Source organism: Fukomys damarensis, unplaced genomic scaffold (genome assembly GCF_012274545.1).
Source record: "Fukomys damarensis isolate Sample0158 unplaced genomic scaffold, DMR_v1.0_HiC HiC_scaffold_16, whole genome shotgun sequence".
Classification (NCBI taxonomy): domain Eukaryota; kingdom Metazoa; phylum Chordata; class Mammalia; order Rodentia; family Bathyergidae; genus Fukomys; species Fukomys damarensis.
This window is the reverse complement of record NW_022900928.1, coordinates 51,605,271-51,625,438: the sequence shown is the minus strand read 5'-3', so window position 1 is coordinate 51,625,438 and position 20,168 is coordinate 51,605,271. Positions and strand designations below refer to the sequence as shown.

General features: G+C 36.3%; 1 protein-coding gene across 2 annotated transcripts in view; it reads right to left on the bottom strand.

The window, feature by feature from the left end:
* Birc2 (baculoviral IAP repeat containing 2) overlaps positions 1 to 20,168 on the bottom strand; it is a 22,207-nt gene extending 2,039 nt beyond the window's left edge. The window contains exons 1-6 of one of the 2 annotated variants that reach the window (XM_010642045.3): positions 19,952 to 20,168; positions 16,609 to 18,747; positions 16,419 to 16,518; positions 7,094 to 7,172; positions 6,406 to 6,454; positions 2,554 to 2,796 (exon numbers count right to left, since the gene is read on the bottom strand). In XM_010642045.3, the coding sequence (XP_010640347.1) occupies positions 2,554 to 2,796; positions 6,406 to 6,454; positions 7,094 to 7,172; positions 16,419 to 16,518; positions 16,609 to 17,503 (1,366 nt within the window). In that variant the 5' untranslated portion in view covers positions 17,504 to 18,747; positions 19,952 to 20,168. The remainder of the gene's footprint in view (positions 1 to 2,553; positions 2,797 to 6,405; positions 6,455 to 7,093; positions 7,173 to 16,418; positions 16,519 to 16,608; positions 18,748 to 19,951) is intronic. The other variant, XM_010642047.3, reaches the window with a different exon arrangement.

Genomic DNA, 20,168 nt, shown 5'->3' with positions numbered 1-20,168 from the left:
GTTTTTTGAGACAGGGTCTCACTGTGTAGTTGAGACTGAGCTGGAACTCACTATGTAGCCCAGGTTGGTCTGGAACTCACAGTGATCCTCCTGCCTCAGCCTCCCGAGTGCTGGGATTACAGGCATAAGCCACCACGCCTGGCTGTCTCTCATTTTCAAACTGAGAAGAAAAGACTCAGAATAGAATTAGTGACTTATACAAGGACACAGAATAAGGTGCAATGCTAGGTGTTCAAATCGCACAGAAGTGCAGTGATGTAGAGCTTAAGCTGTGGAACAGACCCAGGCTCCTGCGCAAGATTAGCCACTTACTAGCCATGTACCCCAACATCCCTCCATATGCCTCAGATTCGTACTGTAAAATACAGACAGTAATAGTACATTCCTCAGAGTTGAGAGGACCAAATAAGCTTTGTAGTCATAAAGTGTTTAGCACAACACCTGGCACATAGCTATCATCATTTTATAAATTAGTTGTATGCCAATTTCTAAAGAATCATTACATCAAATCAAGCTTGACCTTATTTAAAAGCAAAAGTTTTTCCTTTAACCTCAAATCACACTAAATTCCATAATTAATTTACTACATGTATGGAATATGGACATGAATTCTTTATTTCCTTTTTTTTTTTTTTTGTATTCTGACCACTATAAAATTGCCAATTTTCAGACTTTCCAAAAACATTTGATGGTACATCATCACAATGTACAAGTTTCATGAGAAATAAATTATAAAAAGAAGTCTAGTTTTCTTCCGTTGTTTTTCTAGAAGCAAACTGCTTTATTCATCTTGAAACTATGAAATTCCCTTCTCTGACCACAACCTACCCTTCTACCTAATTTGCATCACACTAACAAATTTGTTCTTCACCTTTCCAAGATCCCATGACATTCCTGATTCTATTAGCACAAGCACTGTCTCGGTTTTATCTCCCATTCTAACCTAGGTATCAGTCAGATGTTTCAACAGTATTCTCTTCTCAGCATGCTTAACTCTTTTCCCTATTCCTTACTTGGGCTTTTCCCCTATTAAACCACCCAAAACACATAATTCAAGGCTATTTCCTAACTCCACAAAGCAGGAGAAAGTCACAAATCTAAGGTGACTAGATTCACTACAGTGATTTCAAATAAGCCTTACTTGGGTTTCATTCCTGCTTAACAATCCTTAATCTTTTCACTTTTTCAGGCCCTTTCACTAAGTCTTTCACCAAGTCATCCCTAATCCCTGTTCTCAGTCTGTTCGATGGAGGGACTGAGGTGTGGTCAGTCATAGAACTTGTGCTTAGGCACAAAGCCATGGGTTCAGTTTCATCAAAACAAAACAATAAAATCTAGTGAATAGAAAAAAATGTTTTTCATGTATGAGGCACCGTGTTAATGTTACTTGAAACATCTTAAAGCAAACCTACAGGATTGGCACTTTTATTATCTCTACTTCACAGATTTAAAAGCTGAGATCTAGTTAAATAAATTGCCAATCTAGAGGTTGATGGAAGTCAGAATTTAAATATAAACATTTCTGTCTCAATCCAGAAATTAAGTTCTTAAACCTTTGTGCTCCATAGCTACACAAGAATGTAGTCTTAAAAATATTTTTTTATCTTTATTTATAAGCTTAAAAACAAACTTCCAACCCAATATCCCAATTTATATTATACATATATACAGCCTATACCTCTTTGCTGGCTCTTAGTCTTCCCAGTTAGCTAGTCTATATGCGCCTGGAGAGCAATTACCATCATTAACACAGTATTTATCACTGGTGCTTGTGTTCTGTATTTGTTGAAGAAATAAATGATAACTCAAAAGATTTATTTTGGGAAAATGATAATATAATCTAGATGAATACCAAACTTGGTTCCCTATTATCCTTGGGTTGGGTGGGGAGTTCTCATCAAGACCTAAGAATTCATCATAAGTTTTTGTTTTGCGTTGCTTTTTCTTTCTGTACTGAGAATTAGACCTGGGGCCTCCACAATGAACTACAACACAAACCCTTTTTTTTTTTTTTTTTTGAGACAGGATTACCAAGGCTGGGCTCAAATTTGTAATTCCCCTGCTTCAGCCTTGTAGAGTGCTAGGATTACAGGTATACACCAACCACAACGTCCATCTTATAAGTTCTATTTTTGTATAAGGATCACCTAGCAAATATTACTGAATGAAATATCATATTAGAAATATGATTTAAAGTAATTTCTTTTAAAAGCAAAAATAAGATCTGCATCCAACTTTAAAATCTTGCTTTTAAGAATAATTTAGATGTTATATATAAAGAAGAAATGCAATACAGCTCAAAAAAAGATATTATGCTAAAATTTTCTGATTAGCATAGATCATAGAATGTTAACAGAAAATAATCACAAAATATGCCAGAGTCAATAGGTCTCAAAGAGAGGCACCTGGAAAGGGTGGACAAGATCATTTACAAATGACTGAGGTGTGTTACCAGGTGTTAGTGGGCACGAGACAAGGACGCTGCCCTGTGACATAAGACAGTGTTACGAAGCCTGTTGGAAAAAAAACATAGGTAACCAATATTCCAAATACCTGAAGCAATTTCTTCAGCTTGTCTTTCCTTCTCCTCTTCTCTTCTTTCATCTTCAGCATTAAGAAGTGCTGACACAATATCATTAACTGTTTTGTAGTTTTCTCCGGTGGTTAGGATTTTACTCTGAACTGTCTGCTTCACCAGGCTTCTGTTAAAACCCATTTCCAAAGCAGCTTTGACCACAGGGGTATTCATCATGATGGCATCTTCTGAAGAACTTTCTCCAGGTCCAAAATGTACAACTATTTGAAAAGACATTTGCGAATATTCCTCAAATTTAAAACTATGGAGAAAAACATGGCACAAACTTTATGCTCATCACTTACTCTCATATCATGGGTAAGGACATGAACAACATGTATCAATACCTGGAACTCCAATAATAATTCAAACTTGATAATGGTTAAGTGAGAGTATAATAATATGTAAGATTTTTTAAAAACACTACTTCCCAGACTACATCTAGGGATACTTAATGAAAAATTCTTTAGAAGGCAGGATTAGGAATCTGTATTCTTTTTAAATTCCCCCAAATAATTCTGATACATATTCATTTTTGAATATCAATAAGTTATACAAACTTAAGAGTGAGAAATTACCTCCAGCCAAGAAAGTGGGGGAAACTGCAAAGACTTTACAGAAAAGGTCGCATTAAGAGACTGGACTTGGCACTGAGTTTGATCCCCAGCAACACACTGACAGACAGTCAGAATGACAGTCAGGCTCAGACGGACAGACAACACAGACACACACATACATATACACACACAGAGCCTGGATTTCAAGAATGAAGAGGATCACAGGGTTGGGGATTTAGCTCAGTAGTAGAGTACTTGTCTAGAAAGCACAAGGCCTTCCATTCAGTCCTCAGCACCACAAAATTTTAAAAAGAAGGAATGAATGAATGAGTGAATAGGATCCAAACAGATGGATGGTTGAAACAGTTTATAAAGATGGGAAGTATACTAAAGTAAAAGACTAGTTCACCCAAAATATGTGTTAAGATATAACCAAAAACGTGGTTAAAAAAATTAACAAGCCAAGTATAGTGACATATGCCCACAGTCAAAGCACTCAGAGGACTAAGGCAGGAGGACTGAGAGTTTGAGGTCAGCCTGGGTTAACAGGGAAATTGTCACCAAAACAAAAACAAAAATATACAAAACCAGATGGGCATGGTGGCTCATGCCTATAATCCCAGCACTCAGGAGGCCGATGCAGGATGACTGCCACAAATTTGAGGCCAGCCTGGGCTACACAGTGAGTAGTTCAACGCCAGCCTGAACTAAATAGCAAGACCTTGTGTCAAAAACACCAAAATAAAAAAATTTAAAAACACAAAACCAATAAGCAAAAATCATATAATTCTAGTTAGAGAATGACATTCAAAAAAAAAGTGTTAAGTAGAGAAAGGTGAAGGGGGTGAAGGGAGGGCAGGGGAATGGGAAAAAAATAAGAACCAAGATATATCAGATAAAGATACAAGATCTCAATGATGAATGTAACAGTGTTGTTTGCCTTAAATGTACCAATAAACTTAATGGAAAAAAAAATAAAATGAAGTTTAGTTTTTTTGTTTTTTTTTGGTTTTTTTTGGAACTGGGGATCGAACTTGGGTCCTTTCACTAGCAAGTCAGGCTCTGGAACGACTGACCAAAATCCCCAGCCCAATATAACATGAATTTAAAAAAGTGTAAGGTGATTTAAAAAACTAGAAGGTGGCCCTTTTAGATAGGGTGGTCAGGGAAGCTTTTTCTTGTAATGAGCAGGGTCAATACTAGCTCATATGGTACAGCTGTGAAATTAGAAATAATTGAGACATTACTGCCATCTGCTGGAAAATTGTTACAATAAACATATAGTGTACAATGTTGAAAACGTGTACTGAGCAACCTTGCTCAACTATATGCCTCTCTGAAGAAACAAAACCAAAACACTCAATCCCTAGCACCTCAAAACACAAGCCAAGTAAGCAAAAACCTCAAGACCTGAATGATGAGTAAGTTACAGGAATATCTGAAAGAAATCTAGGCAAAGATAATAGCAAGTGAGAAAGCCTTAGAACACAGGAAAAGCTTGATACAGTCAAGAAACACAAGGCACAAAATCAGAAAGGAAAATGCCTATTTGATTGATGGAGAACCTTGCAAGGAATTTTTATTGTATTTTATTCTAAGTTGATAGAATATTGTAGAGGGTTTTAAGCAGAAGATTATCTGATAAACATGCATTTTCAAAAGGTGACTCTGGAGATGAACTTTAATGAGGTAAAATGAAACTGGGACACTTAAGATATAGCAGAAAATAATAGCTGCAAGGATTAGGCTGACATTGGTAGAGATAAGAAGTAGTCAGATTTGGGATATATTATGAAGGCAGACACAGATTTCTAATCAATTAAACATACAAACTGTAAGAAAAGAGAAATTGGGTATGATAAAACTTTTTAAACTTAGCAAATAGCACTAAGATGGGAAAGGAGCCAATGAGGGAAGAAGGACAGGGAGAAATTGTAGCACATTAACTGAGAGGCATCTATTATAGACAAAACATGAGTATCTTTGAGATTAAAATGGAGAGTTGAACATTTCAGTCTAAGACAAGGAAATACAAAAACCTGCACTGAACATGAAGGGTACTCCATTATTTAGAAGTCTGAAAAAGCAGGAGTCAGCAAAGAAATTATTTAAGATCAACCAAAGAAATATGAGAAAACCAAGTGAATATATCAAGAAAGTCAAGGAGAGAGGGTGTGTTAAGAAGGGTAAAGCACTCAATTATATCAAACGTTAATTAACAAGTCAAGTAACAGATTTGCTAACAGCGGTTCTTGGCGTCTAATGCTCCTAAGTAAATGCTGGAGAATAGAATCCAGAGACCAGGTGGAAGGGCTGGCTCAGGTTAAGGGCAAGAACAGTTCATACTTTACAAAAACATGGATATATAATGTAAACTGCTACTTTTACTGGTGGAAGAAAAAAAGTTCTTTTTTGAGTCTTTTATTTTCTCTGTGAAGGTATGCCATGAACTAAGTAAGGTGGGAAAGAGTGGCAACTTATGGAGAAAATGTGAAATAGTCATTGTTTAGAGTGGTAAGGTGATTTCATTAGGGAACTATGGTAGGATTGCACGGCAGCCAATTTATAGCAGTGGCTATAAATTTTAAGTAAGAACAGTTAGTACCTCCACTTAATCTTTCACAGCTCTATTACACAGGAGATAGTTATCAAATACCCAAGTACTCCTTCCTTTCAAATAATATCAATTCTTTACCTGATCACTCTGAATCATGTTTTCTGGGACTCATATATCTTAGTTACCTCTCTCTGTTCCAGCTACAAATATGCCAGTCTTCTTTCTAGATGTGATTAGCACATCAAAGGATTACTGTTATATACACAGCATACATGTAACTACTCAAGGAGGTGGCTAAAATTAAATTCTACTCCAAAGATATCCTTATACTGAAATACTGTATATCTGATCTTAGCACCTAACACCTAGCTCAATTCTTAAATCATGCGAATTGGACCTTTTCTAAATCATGCCAGCTCATAGCCACCACTTCCTCTGTAGAGGGTTTTTTTGCACTTGTCATTTCATTGCTGTAAGCTATGTGATGCTGTTTTCTGCTTGTGTATTGTCTCCCCAGTTGGAATGTCAGGACTTTGAAGACAAGTAAAACTAGACTCTTTAAAGTGCCATGAATTTTAGAAGATACTTAATATTTCATTAACCACCCAGTATTTTTCCTGTGACTTAAAAAATATCACTTTTTCCATTTATATATTTTTAGTCTGAACATTCATGTGAATATTCTCATTCTATACTTGAAATACTTTCATACATACTTGGTGGATCAATATTTTCTTCTCCAGGAGTGTCTGAAGTTGACAATAGCTATGAAACAGAAGAAAAGTTAACAGGTAAATATCAGAATCCTTGAACAATTGAATATGAACAGCATCATTCAGATAAGGTTACTTTAAGTAAATATACATACTTCACATTGCTTTGTTTTGCCATAATTAGCATATAGTTCCTAAAACTTCACCTATTTCTCCTGATTCAGGAGAGCAGGAAGACATTATAATGGTTCCTTGATCCATTTAGAAAGTAAGATTTCAACTGAGTTACTCAGTCTCAAAAGGCCTCAACTCCTAGCAAGTATTGTTTGTTTGTATTCTGGAAAAAAACAGAAGGGACACTAAAGCTTTCTTCAACTCTATCACAGTGGCAGGATGAATGATTTTTTTTTTTTAACTAGAAACAAAAGAATACTCCTTTGAAGAATCTAGAACAAACAAATTGGTGACAAAGATAAATATCAGAGTTGTCATTAATATGAATACAAAATATGTAACTAAAATTAGTAAGAAAATAAGACCTGAGAGTGTAGCTCAATGGCAGAAATCTTGACTAGCATGTACAAGGCTAGCATTCAATCCCAGCACAAAGAAAGAAGATGCAAGTATCATTTCTAGTAGTATATCTGAATTGTATAGAATTGAAAATTGCTATTTTTAAAAATATATTTACTTGTTCAAGAAGATGAGGATATCTAGCTTGAATCTCGTCAACAAACTCCTGCCCTTTCATGCGTATCAAGAATTCACACCTAAAACATAAGGGGAAAAATATTTTTAAAATTGTTTATGAAAAATGTAACTTGATCATTTTAGATTAAGTGGCTTTCATACCTTCTTGATTATAACCCAAACAAAAACATTTTCTATCGCGATCCAGTAGACATATATTATCTAACAGAAAAAATTATCATAAACATATTCACATAGCAACAACAAAAAAGAAAAAGTCTGGACCAAGAATAGGACACAAGCTGACTGTTAAAAACTCTTTGAGAGACAATTACTTTCCAGGTTTAATTATTTCAGAAACTAAACTCAATACCCTTAAAATTTTATCCTTCATAATATAAGAACTGCTAATCTTTCTCCAGTGTTCATGCTTCTATCTCATGTGAAGCACAATCCACTTCAATCTTTTCAGAAAATACAAAATCAAGTATTTTCATGCAAACATACTGTGACAATATTTCTCAAGTACATGTCTTGAAATTCATAGGGCTTCTCAAAGGTGTTTCCAGGAAGTTCATGTGACATCTACTGCCATTCTACTTATTTTTTCCAACAAATGGTGCTAGACAAATTATTGTATATGCAAAAAAAAAAAATCTCCAAAACAAAGCATAAAACCTTACCCTATGCTCATACAATATGCAACACTGAACTAAACCATAAGACCTAAAACAAGAAAACTTACAGAAGAAACACAGAAAAAAGTCTTTATGCTCTTACATTAGGTAAAAAATTCTAAGACATGAGGACTGGGTATGGTATACCTCAGTGATGGAGCATGTTCTTATTAGCATACATGAGGCCCTGGATTCAATCCCCAGCATGAAAGGCTGGATGGGAAGAAGGGAGGGGGAGAAGGGAAAAATGAAAGGGGGGAGGCAAAGAGGGAGGCAGGCAAGGAGGAAAGGAGGTGAACAAAACTTAGATAAGCCAAAACATAATCCATTAACCATAAGCTACTAAAATATTATCACCAAAAATAAAAAACATATTCTCTTCAAAAGACACTATTGAAGAAATGACAAGCCAAAGACTGAAAGTTTACAAGAATGACAAGCAAGATGGCAGAATAATAGATGCTATCCTCCTTCCTGCCACAAAAAACAAGATGGCTACCTATGAATAAAGACAGCCTTGGGAGGGCTCAATAGTCCAATTAACCTATAGCAATACAGTGAAGGAAAAAAACAGAATAACTGAATAACTACTCAGAAAGGATCACTGGAGAGAGAAGCTTAGCAGAGACACCTGGAGACAGACAGGAATGAAGAAGGGCAGGAGTTATTTGAATCAACCATGTGTCATCATCGTTCCATTGCCTGCTCTGGGGAAGATCCCAGCCTTTGCCACTAACGACACCAATAGCCTGAGACAACCACAGACTTCCTGCAGGTTCACAGTGAAGGACCTTATAGTATTCATTCATGTTGAACCCAGCAACCTACTCTGCAGAAGACATTGATGGCTTCTATCACTATGATAAGGAGTAAGTACTGCTTGGCAGACTCCCTGGAAAGGAAGACTCTGTTATATGTCTCTGCCCCAAAAGGAGCAGCTGCTGCACCACACAGGGGAAGGCAGCCCGATTACTCCTCCTTGCATGCTTTGGCCCCCAGACCTGCACATGCTCCATGTGCACTGGCATGTCAGATCCCTGCTCCACAGCCACTTATGTGCTCTTGAGACCCCAACTTTGCATACATCTGTGCTCGAGACCTGGCTCTGAGACTGCTCACTAGATACCTATGCCTCAGGCAACAGAAGTTACCACTGCTGCAGGACAGACATCACCTTGGACCCCAGAGAAACTATCTCTCTGTATGTACGCACATACTGGACCCTGGCTCTGTGATTGCTCTACAGGAATGCATACATCATATACCAGTGCTACCACAAAAACAATCATGACAGTCCACAAGCCAGACATGGTACCAGAATGAACCCCATAAGCCATATTACCCACAAGAGAAAAAGAGGTCAACTGTCCGACAGCCTTGCTGCTGCCTTGGACACTAAGACCCTATGATCCTTGCTAACAATGACTTCAGCTAACAAAGCTGTACAGACCACAGGACCTCCCATGGTGCCAGAATCATCAACACGCTACAAGTTAGAATCTTCACACCTATGCACAGGTAAAGGTCTTTCCCCAACAGAACCAGTCCCTAAACTCTGTAAGCGTACCTGCTCCATTAAATGCACAGGTATCAATGGAAGGCCACAAGAAGAGGAAAAAGGAAACAAAACAGAACAAGAAAACATATTATCAAAGGAACACAACAATTTTGCAGGAACCAAACCAAAAGAAAGGGAGATCTATGTTGCTAGGCATAGATCTGTTTTAAGAAAGTCAAGTGAGTTTCAAAAGAACACAGACAACACAATGAAATTAGGAAAATAATACATTAAGAAAATAAGAAGTTCAACAGAGATTAGAAATCATTAATAGTAAGGGATTTCAATACCACACCTTCAACAAAGGACAGAGGGAAGACTCAATCAGAAACAAAAGAGTAGACATTGAAGCTGATACAGAAATACAAAAAATCCTAAGGGACAGCTATAAATTTATAGAGCAACTTGGACAATCTAGAAAAAGTGGATACATTCCTAGAAATGTACCTTTCATAACTAAAATCATGAAAAGAACATTGGAACAGACCTGTAACTAGTAAACAGATTAAATCAGTAATCAAAAATCTGATTTAAAAAAAGTCCCAAGACCACCTAGCTTAGCAGAATCACAGCCAGCATTTAAAAAAGAATATTAAGCCTTTTCAAACTCTTAAAAAAAAGAAATGAAGAGGGGGTAATACTTTATATACCACTTTTAATGCTATGTTATAAAGCTATCATTACCCTAATACCAAAGCCACACAAAGATATTTTTAAGAAAATGATTGAGTACTATCCCCAATGAACAAAGATATAAGCATCCTTAAAAAGCTAAGTATGGTGGCACATGTGTGTAATTCCAACATTCTTGGAGGCTAAGGCAGAAAGAACCCAAGTTCCAGGCCAGTCGGGGAACTTTAGTAAGACCCTATCTCAAAATTAGGAAGTTCTAAAGGCATAGCTACTCTAGTACAAAGGCCCTGGACTGAATCCTCACTACTTCCAAAAGAATTCTTAATAAAATACTAACAAACTAAATTCATTACCATATTTAAAGGATTACATGTGGTTAATCAAAATATACGGTACATATTTTAATGCTATTATAGTAAAGACACATTGCCATTAATCCCCCACAAAATGCCAAGAACTATGGAATAAGTATGTTTGCAGTGAGGGGGAATATTTTGAAGGGGATTAATAGCAGTGTATCTTTTACCGTAGCAAATTTTTTTTTAATTAAACACCATATTTTTCAATCACATCTCATATGCAAATGATCAAGTAACATTTATCCCTGTGATGCAATGATGATTTAATATACACAAATCAATAAATATGACACACCACATAGAGAAAATAAAAATCATTATGATCATCTCATTAGATGCAGAAAAAACATGACAAAATTCAACACCTTTTCATGATAGTCTCTACAAATCAAGTATAGAAAGAATGTACCTCAACAAAAATGCCATCTATGACAAGTTGACAGCTGATGTAATAAGCAATGATGAAAGGCTGAAAACTTTTTCTTTAAGATAATGAACAAGACAAGAATGCTTACTTGTAGCACTGCTATTCAATACAGAACTGGAAGTTCTAGCCAAAATAATTAGGCAAGAACCAAATCAAAACCAAAAAAAAAAAAAAAGCATCCAAATCAAATGGAAAATAAAATCACCTATAGAAAACATGATCTTATATATAGCAAAGCCTTAAGACTCCAACAAAGAAAAAAAATCTGACTAAATTAATTCAGTAAAGTTACAAAACACATAATCAACATATGTCAACAGCAAAATATTTCAAAGCAATGCCATTTATAACAGCATCAAAAACAATAAAATATTTATGAATAAATCTAACCAATGATGTGAAAAACCTGGAAACTGAAAAATGAGACAATGATGAAAGAAATTAAAAGAAGACACAAATAATGCAAACATATTCCATGTTCATGGATTAAAATAACTTTTAAAACATTCATATTATAAATTCAATGCAATCCCTATCAAAATTCCAATGCCACTTTTCACAGAAATAGCAAAAATTTTAAAATTCACATGAAACTACAAAGGAAAGAATGTAGCCAAAGTAATCTTGAAGAATAACAAAACTTGAGGTCTAACATTTACTGATTTCAAATTATATTACAAAACTACATTAATCATAACACCATGGTGCAGGCATAAAAGTTTATATAGAGCAGAAGAGCACAGAAATAAACTCATAGTCCCTACATACATCAACTAATCTTTGACAAGAACATATAATGTAGAGGGATGGTCTTTTTAATAAACGGCACTATGAAAACTGGCTATCACAGACAAAAAAAGAAAAAAAAACTTATAACACTGTCAAAACTTAACTTGAAGACCAGCATAGTAGCACATGTCTGTAATCCGAGCACTTTGGGAGACTGAAGCAGAAGGATCACAAGTTAGAGACTAGTCCAGGCAACTAGTGACTTAGCAAGACTTTGTCTCAAAAATAAAAGGCTGAGGAGGTGGGCATGGTGGCACACGCTTGTAATCCCAGCACTTGGGAGGTTAAGGCAGGAGGACTGCTGTGAGTTCGAGACCAGCCTGGGCTACATATTGAGTTCTAGTCAGTCTCAACTACATAGTAAAACCCTGTCTCAAAAAAAACCCAAAATAAATAAATAAATAATAAAAGGCTGAGGATGTGGCAGTTAAGTGTGAAGTCCCCTAGGTTCAATCCCCAGTACTTAAGGGGAGTTGGGGATTGAAATGAATAATGACTAAGATATGAAACTGTAAAACAAAACACCTACAAAACACAAGGAAAAAGCTTCCTGATATTGGCCTTAGAATGAGTTTTTGGATATGACACCAATAGCAGAAGTATGTATGAAACTAAAAAACTTCTACATAGCAAAGGAAACACTCAACAAAATCAAAATACCACTTAGAACAGGAGAAAATATTTGCCAACCATGTATCTGATGGAGTTAACATCTAAAACATGTAAGGAATTCAAACTAACTAGTAGAAAAACTTAGTAGCAAATACAACTCAACAGCCAAAAAAAAAATTTTAAATTGGGCTAAAGTCCTAAATGCATATTTTTCCAAGGACATACAATTTAACAGATATGAAAAAGGTGCTCATTGTCACTAATCATGAGGGAAACACAAATTAAAATTCCAGTAACATTTCATTAATTTTAATTAGATTTTTAAAATTTTTAATTTGGCAGAGTACCAGGGATCAAACTCATGACCTTGTGCTTGGTAGGCAGGTGCGGCACCACTGAGCTAAATCCCCAGCAGGGTTGATTTTAATGTAATTAAAGATTTTTCATGGGCAAACATTTGAACACATATTTTAAAGATGTACAGATGACAAACAAGCACATAACATGCTCAAAATCACTATGCTTGGGGAAATATTAATTAAAACCACAAGGAGATACCATTATCCACCCACAAGAATGAGTAATATAAGACTGACAATGCCAAGCATTAGCAAGGAAATGTAACACTTAGAAGTCTCATACAGTACCAGTGGGAATTTAAAATGGTACAGACAATTCAGAAAACAATTTGGCAGTTTCTTGTAACATTTAAAAGCAACACACATCATACAACCCAACAAGTCCATCTCTAAGTCAAATAAAAACATGTTCACATGTTTATATATGTCTAGAGTTGCTTCATGATTTCTCTCAACTGGAAATTCCAATGTCCTTCAACTGGTAAATGAGCAAACTGGTACAGCCATCTAACTAACAGAATACAATTCAGCAAAAACATAGTAAAATTACTTATGACACAACATGGATATGTCTCAAACGTACTATGCTAAGTGAAGATATCAGACTCCAGCTACAAACTGTGTGATTTATTCCATTCTGTATGACATTATCCCATTTATATGACATTATAGGACATTCTAGAAATGGCAAAACTACAGGAACAGAGAATAGATTTGCTGTTGCTAAGATCTGGGATGGGACAAAAGACTGACTATAAAATATAAAAGAGCATGAGGAAGTTTTCTATGGTGATGGAATTGTTCTATTTCCTAATAGTGGTCATATGACACTATGCATTAAACCTCATATAATTCCAGCGCTAAGAGTTGAAGGAGGAAGATTATAGGTTCCATGTCAGCCTGGACTATGTAGCAAGACTGTCTCAAAACAAAAGAACATAAAATCTAAATCCCAATTATGGGGGGCTAGGGCTATCAAGTTCAAGGAGTTCTTGCCAATTCAGAAAGAACCTGTTTCAAAATAAAGTTAAAAAGGAGGGAAAGGGCTGGGTATGTAGCTCAATGGTACAGGATTAGCCTAGCAGGTGCAAGACCTTGGGTTGAATCCATAGTACTGCCTGCCCCCCAAAAGAAAAGAAAATCCTCATTAATTGAAATTGTATGTAAATTATAAGTCAATAAGCCTAACTTATTATAAGTCAATAAATAAAATTATTCCCTTTTAAAACAGTACTTTGAGAGGTTCAAAGTAATTATAATATGAATACAACAGAGAACATATACACATTCAAGATTCAAGATGATCACTCTAATGACAAAGCTAGTTATCTCTACATGTCTGACCTTTACACACTTTTCAATTATTTTTATTGTTCAACAGACTTATATTCATAATCATTAAAGATGGGAAGTATAATAAATGCTGGTTGCTCTATATATCCCTTTGCTCCAATAAATCCCATGAAGACAAATTTCTGTCCATCTTGTTCACTGTTATATTCTCATCTAAAACTGTAAGTGGGCACCCAGAAACTTAATAAATGTGCTAAAATATAGTGATATTGACTATTCATTTTGGTTTTTTATTTACTGACATTAAAGATTACTTATAACTGAAATCTATTGTTTTGAGAAGCACTTACAAAAAGCACTCCTAAATCTTTAAGCATTTCAAACAAAATATAAATTACAAAAATAAGAATTTTTTTTGTTTTATAAATCACAAACTATACCAAATCACACATCAGAATTTGGAAGCTACTTCTTTTTGATTAATTATAACACGAAATTCAAATTATACACATATATAACCCAGGCACTGTGGCACATGAGGATCACTTGAGTCCACAAGTTCAAAACCACTCTGAGCAACACAGAGACCCCAACTCAAAAAAAGAAATCATACATATATAATTCCATAGAGCCAAACATAATTAAGTCATTTGAAATTCTAACATGCTTTGCCTTACATAATAATTTTAAGTAAATTAACATCACTTTTCAAAGTAAAAAACATCAAAATTTGCTTTAAATATAATGCACATTAGTGATACAAATGTAAAATGTATTAATCCACAAAAAATATGTTACTTCAAATTTTTTAATCATAAATCATATAAAAATGGCAAAAGGGATTTAATTTTCTGAAAAGATTTCAAAGATTCTTCAGTACTGTGAAATACACTCGCAGATCAAAACACTGTATTGTACAATTCCACTTATATGTGTACCTAAAGCAGTCAAGCTCAAGCTCATAGGGATAGAAAGCAGAACAGTGGTTGTGGGGGGAATTGAGGGAATAATAGGGAGTTAGTGTGTAATGGGTACAGAGTTTCAGTTTGAGAAGATAAAGTGCTCAGATGACAGTGGTGATAACTAAAGAACAGTATGAATGTACTTACTGCCGCAGAAATGTACACTTCAAATGGTAAATTTTGTTATATATATTTTATCACAATGAAATAAAATAGAAACACCTAACCCTACCTCCTCATTTTATAAGTGAGGTCCAAGTTCACATAGCTACTTAATCACAAAGTCAGAATTAATTTGTAATTCTACCCCACTAACAGCACTCCCTCTAACTTACTTCTAGGATATAAGAATAAGTAGCTAAGCCAGGCACAGTAAAACATGCCTTAGTCCCAGCCACTCAGAAGACTGAGGAAGGAGGATCATAAGTTTGACACATTCCTGCTGGCCAGAACCACCACTGGTGCATACATGACTGTATCATGGAGCAGTTTGTACCACTGGTGGTACAAATGGATCTAATCACTTTTATCATTTTACTAATAAAATTAATTTAAAAACCACCCAATGGGGCTTTGTATGTACTAACAGTGGTTCAAGTCACTCGGCAGCAAGACATACAAATTATGGCCTCACTGAAAATATGTTAAGGATAGCATGAGAAACTTAGAGAGATGCTGTCTCAAAAAATTTTTCAAAAAGGTTGTGGGCTACATCTCAGCGGTAGAGTTCCATTGAATCAACCCCTGGTAGCAAAACAAGTAACAGGTAAATAGCTTGGAAAGCAGCTCACTGCCAGAGTGCAGTCTAGTTAAAAAAAATAATGGCCCTGGGTTTGACCATCAACACTAGAAAAAAAATTCAGAAAAGGGACACTGCTAGAGACACACTGGCTAAAAGAGGTGACACACCATAAGATAAAACTACACAGTTATAAAGATTTTATTATATGCATTTTTACAACTGCCTCATTCCCACAACTATTTTGGGAGAGGAGGGGAGTTTGTTTTTTTTGAGACAAGTTCTCACTAAGCAGCAATCCACCTGCCTAGACCTCCCAAGTGCTAGGATTATAGGCGTGGGCCACTATGCCCAGATTTGTATTCTTTCTTGCTTTCCTCTTCCTGTATCTTTTTTCTAATTTATGTTTTTTTCTTCTGTTTTTTTGGGGGGTTGGGGGGGTTCCAGGGATCAAACTCAGGACCCTGTGATTGCAAGGCAGGCAGTGGAACCACTGAGCTAAATCCCAGACCCGTCTTCTGTATTACATACTTGAAATACTTAAGTTCTCTGTAAAGAAGAAATGTTCATAACTATAAATGTGTTGACAAAAATTTTAAATTATATACACAGCTAACAAAAGAAGCATACAGAAGACTGCAGAACATTTTAATGAAAATTTGGTCTTTCCAAAAACTAATTTAGCAATGATATGACAGGCTACTACATGCAATTTAAAATCTGATTTAATCATGAAGGCATACCTACTTCCCTCACATGTAGAGTTTTGTACAGGAACACTTTTTCAAAACAATTTCCTGGTTTGCAGCCAGGGTATACTTTAGTGGCAGAGTAGGCACCAGGCACATGCAAGGTCCTGAGTTCAATCCCCAGCACCAAAAAAAAAAAAAGACAGAAAAAAAAGTTTTTTTAAATTACCTTGGAAACCACTTGGCATGCTCTACCCATGGATCATCTCCAGATTCCCAACACCTCAAACCACCATCACAACAAAAGCATTTGACATCATCATTGCGACCTAAGGGGAAAATAAAGACCAAATACTAACGTATGTTCCAATAGTCAAAATGAACTAGATAAAATGTATAGCTATTTTTTACTTTCTTACCAACATAATAAAAACCAGCACTTGCAAGCTGCTCAGGCTGAATTGGAACAGTAGATGGCCAGTATATAAACGTCCTCATTCGAGCTGCATGTGTCTGCATGCTCAGATTTGAAATACTAAACCTCAGCATTTCTAGAGAATTTTCCAAAAACGGGCAGTTGGGAAAATGTCTCCGGTGTTCTGACATAGCATCATCCTTTGGCTCCCAGTTACTCAGCTTTCCACCACAGGCAAAGCAGGCGACCCTATCTCCAGGTCCCATATAATAAAAACCAGCTCTTGCCAAGTCTAATGGTGACAAAAAGGTTAACGGCCACATTTTGTAAGTCAGAAATCTGGCTTCTTCAGTACTCATGGCATAACTGTAGGGGTTAGTCCTCACTGGAGAGAAGTCCTCAACTGCTCTGGAGTTAAGAGGGTTTGGAGAAAGGCTGGAACAAAAACCACTGAATGAGCCACTATGTTCCAAAGTAGGAGATAATGAATGTGTCAGGCTGTCTCTCACTGCAGAGTTATTCTTAGAGGTGTATTGCAGGCTAGCCGAAATCAGATTCTGAATAAAGCTACAGCTAGGGTATAGCTGTTTATGCTTTTCAATAGGATTGTCTCCTTGTTTCCAGTTATCCAGCATCAGGCCACAACAGAAGCATTTGACTTTGTCCTTCACACCAGTGTAATAGAAACCAGCACGAGCAAGACTCCTCTCTGAAACAGGAACACCACTGGGAAAAGTGGAATATGTAGACATTCTGTAGAGTTCACATGAAAAGTCATATTTCATTTTTTGCTTGCTGTCATTTGTCCAATTTGGCAAGATGGTGCTCTCTTCCATTATATTCTTAATTTTTTGATATGAGGGACCTTGGACAACTCTTTGGAAGGTAGTTTTGTGCATGAGTGATGACTTTTTTTGATGGCTAAAACTTTTCACATAAATTTCTCATCTCTTCGCAGTAAATTAGATTTTTTTACCACAAAAAAAAAGGATCAAATGACAGACTCCTACTTATGTAGAATTCACTACACCTTCTTTACTGGATTTATATATAACTGTACACTCAGGTATGATGAATCGCTCTTCCTAAATTACCAAGATTCTATTTAGTACTCTGTGGGATGATTAACTCTTTTAGGTAATCCAAATGCTATTTACTCATAATTTGGTGTAATCACTAACCTAAAGACCTGAAAAATTTTATACAGTTTTGAACACATTAAAACTCTTGGGCTTTTCAAAAAAGTTTCTTTTTTTTTTTTGGTACTGGGAATAGAACTCGGGACCTTGTGCTTGCAAGGCAGGCGCCAAAACCACTGAGCTAAATCCTCAACCCAAAAGTTTATATTCTTAAAATTCTAGGTAACTATAGAATCCTTAAATTATGCCTTTAATGTGCTTTTGGTTATAAGCTATGAAGTCTGAATATCAGACCAATTACTGGTTATGTCATTAGAATAAGGTTATAATGCAGGCTTTTTTTCCTTATGAACAATTTGATATAATATCCAAATTAACCTCATTTTACTCTAACAAACAAAAGTAACTGCTCATACTATCTAATTCCACATGGTTTATCATCAAAGTATTTACTTAACTAAGTTACATTAGCTTCAGTTAACTTTTGACGAAGTCCAGCTTTATTGAATTTATGTGATATCAAATGAATTTTGCTTAGGGCTTACAAATTGTTAACTCTTTATCTGTTTAAAACTAACTAATCTGTTTCCAATTCCCGAAGTTATCATTATATTGTTTCTTCTTAATTGTATCAATTACACCTGATCAACTAAGGTTTTTTTTTTCCATAAACCAGTTAACCATAAAATTTCCACAGCATTTTAATAATTAAATAACCTGCTCTTCATTTAAGGACCGTTCAGTTATAATACTGGTCATGTTGTAATTCAGAATCAATTTATCAAAGGACGTATCTTTCTTCTGCTATCATTAATGTCTAAAAAAATATTACCAACAGAACTATTGCATACACATAATGTACCAGTAATTTACTAAGCTTCTTTCTAAAAACAAAATTACACTTCAAACTATAATCCTTTATAAAGTTTTGGGGTCTCCACAATGGGGTTTATTTCTGCAGAGGGGGAAAATGGGAGAGAGGAAGACTCTTCAGAGCTGTAAATCTGAAAAGAAAAAAACAAGTTAGTTCAGAAAACTATGACCGGCATGGAGAGTAAAATTTACAGTCTCAATTTATTCAGTAAAGTAAAAAATGATTAAAACTTTAGATAATACCTCTGAATTCCAGCAACTTGTCACCAAAGCTTTCTAATTGGAAAAGCTCTTCATTAAAATAAATACACTTAATGTACCACCATAGCACTAACTATGCATGCCTTTAACACACAACTTTAAAGTCGGATGGACATTTCCATACAGGAAAACATCTTTCCTTGGTTTACTTCCATTTTCTGATTTTAAAATAATAATTCTGCTATTCTATTGGAGGCAAAAAAAGGTGCAGCGATGGAAAAAAAAAATCACACTACACCCCTTCCGTGACAGCACAGCAGTTAATTAGATGGGTATGGCACTCTTTAAAGTCAAGTCTCTCCAGGTTTGCCTAGTTAAAAGACATCAGGAAATAAATACTCAGCTAATGTAAACCCTTAAAGACTCATTCCCTGCCACAAGTCCAAAACCACCACAGAAAGCAACTCGAAAACAAAGACAACGATCTGTAAAACACTGGCCCTGGCAACATGAATACTCGCAGGAATCCCTTCATTACACAGCATCTTGCATCTTTACGCATTTTTATCTGCACAGATCCTACCCATTTTGCTCTCGTTAGGCAAACTGTAGCTGGAGAAAGTGGGGGAGTCAGACTGGAAGGGAAATCAAAAGAAACTATGGGATTCATCCATTAATTTTCCGGAGTTCTTATAACTCACATTGTAATATTAAAGTGGCATAGCGCAGTTATATGACATTTCGCCGCCATACGAACGTCTTCGTTTTAAAATAGTAAAGGAATCCTGAGGCCTAAATTTAAAGCCTTGCTACCAAAAAAAAAAAAAAAAGGAAACACTTTGGTATCTGGTCAAAAGTCCAAAGTCCAAAGGCTGGAAAAGTGGGCGGTGGCCACACTGGGCTTGAAAACAAATCATAAAAAATAAAAAAAAATAAAAAGACTTGTCGACGCCAAGCCCTATAATTAGGATTTCCGAATTAAAGAAACTCCCGGGCGAGAGTAGCAAGCAGAGCGCCCAGGCAGCCCAGGCTCGGCCGAGGAGCCCCAAGCCCTTTCTCCCTCGCGGGGCAATAACTTCAAGGAAGCGGACCCCGCAGGCCCGCGAGCCCGGGGCCGGAAGGAGCTGCACTCACCGAGGCGCTGGGGCAGCGGACACGAAATTGGGGCAGCCGCCCGCAGGCCTCCGCACACCGAGGGAGCAGCGGCACCTACCCAGAGTGAGGCCGGGATCCACCAGCTCCCCTTAGCCCCGGGCGTTCCCGAAACCCCTCGCCCCAGCTGGGCCGACGCCGACGTACGCTGACGTCAGCACGTCCTGTCGCGGGGCTCACACCAGCCGCCGCGCGAGGG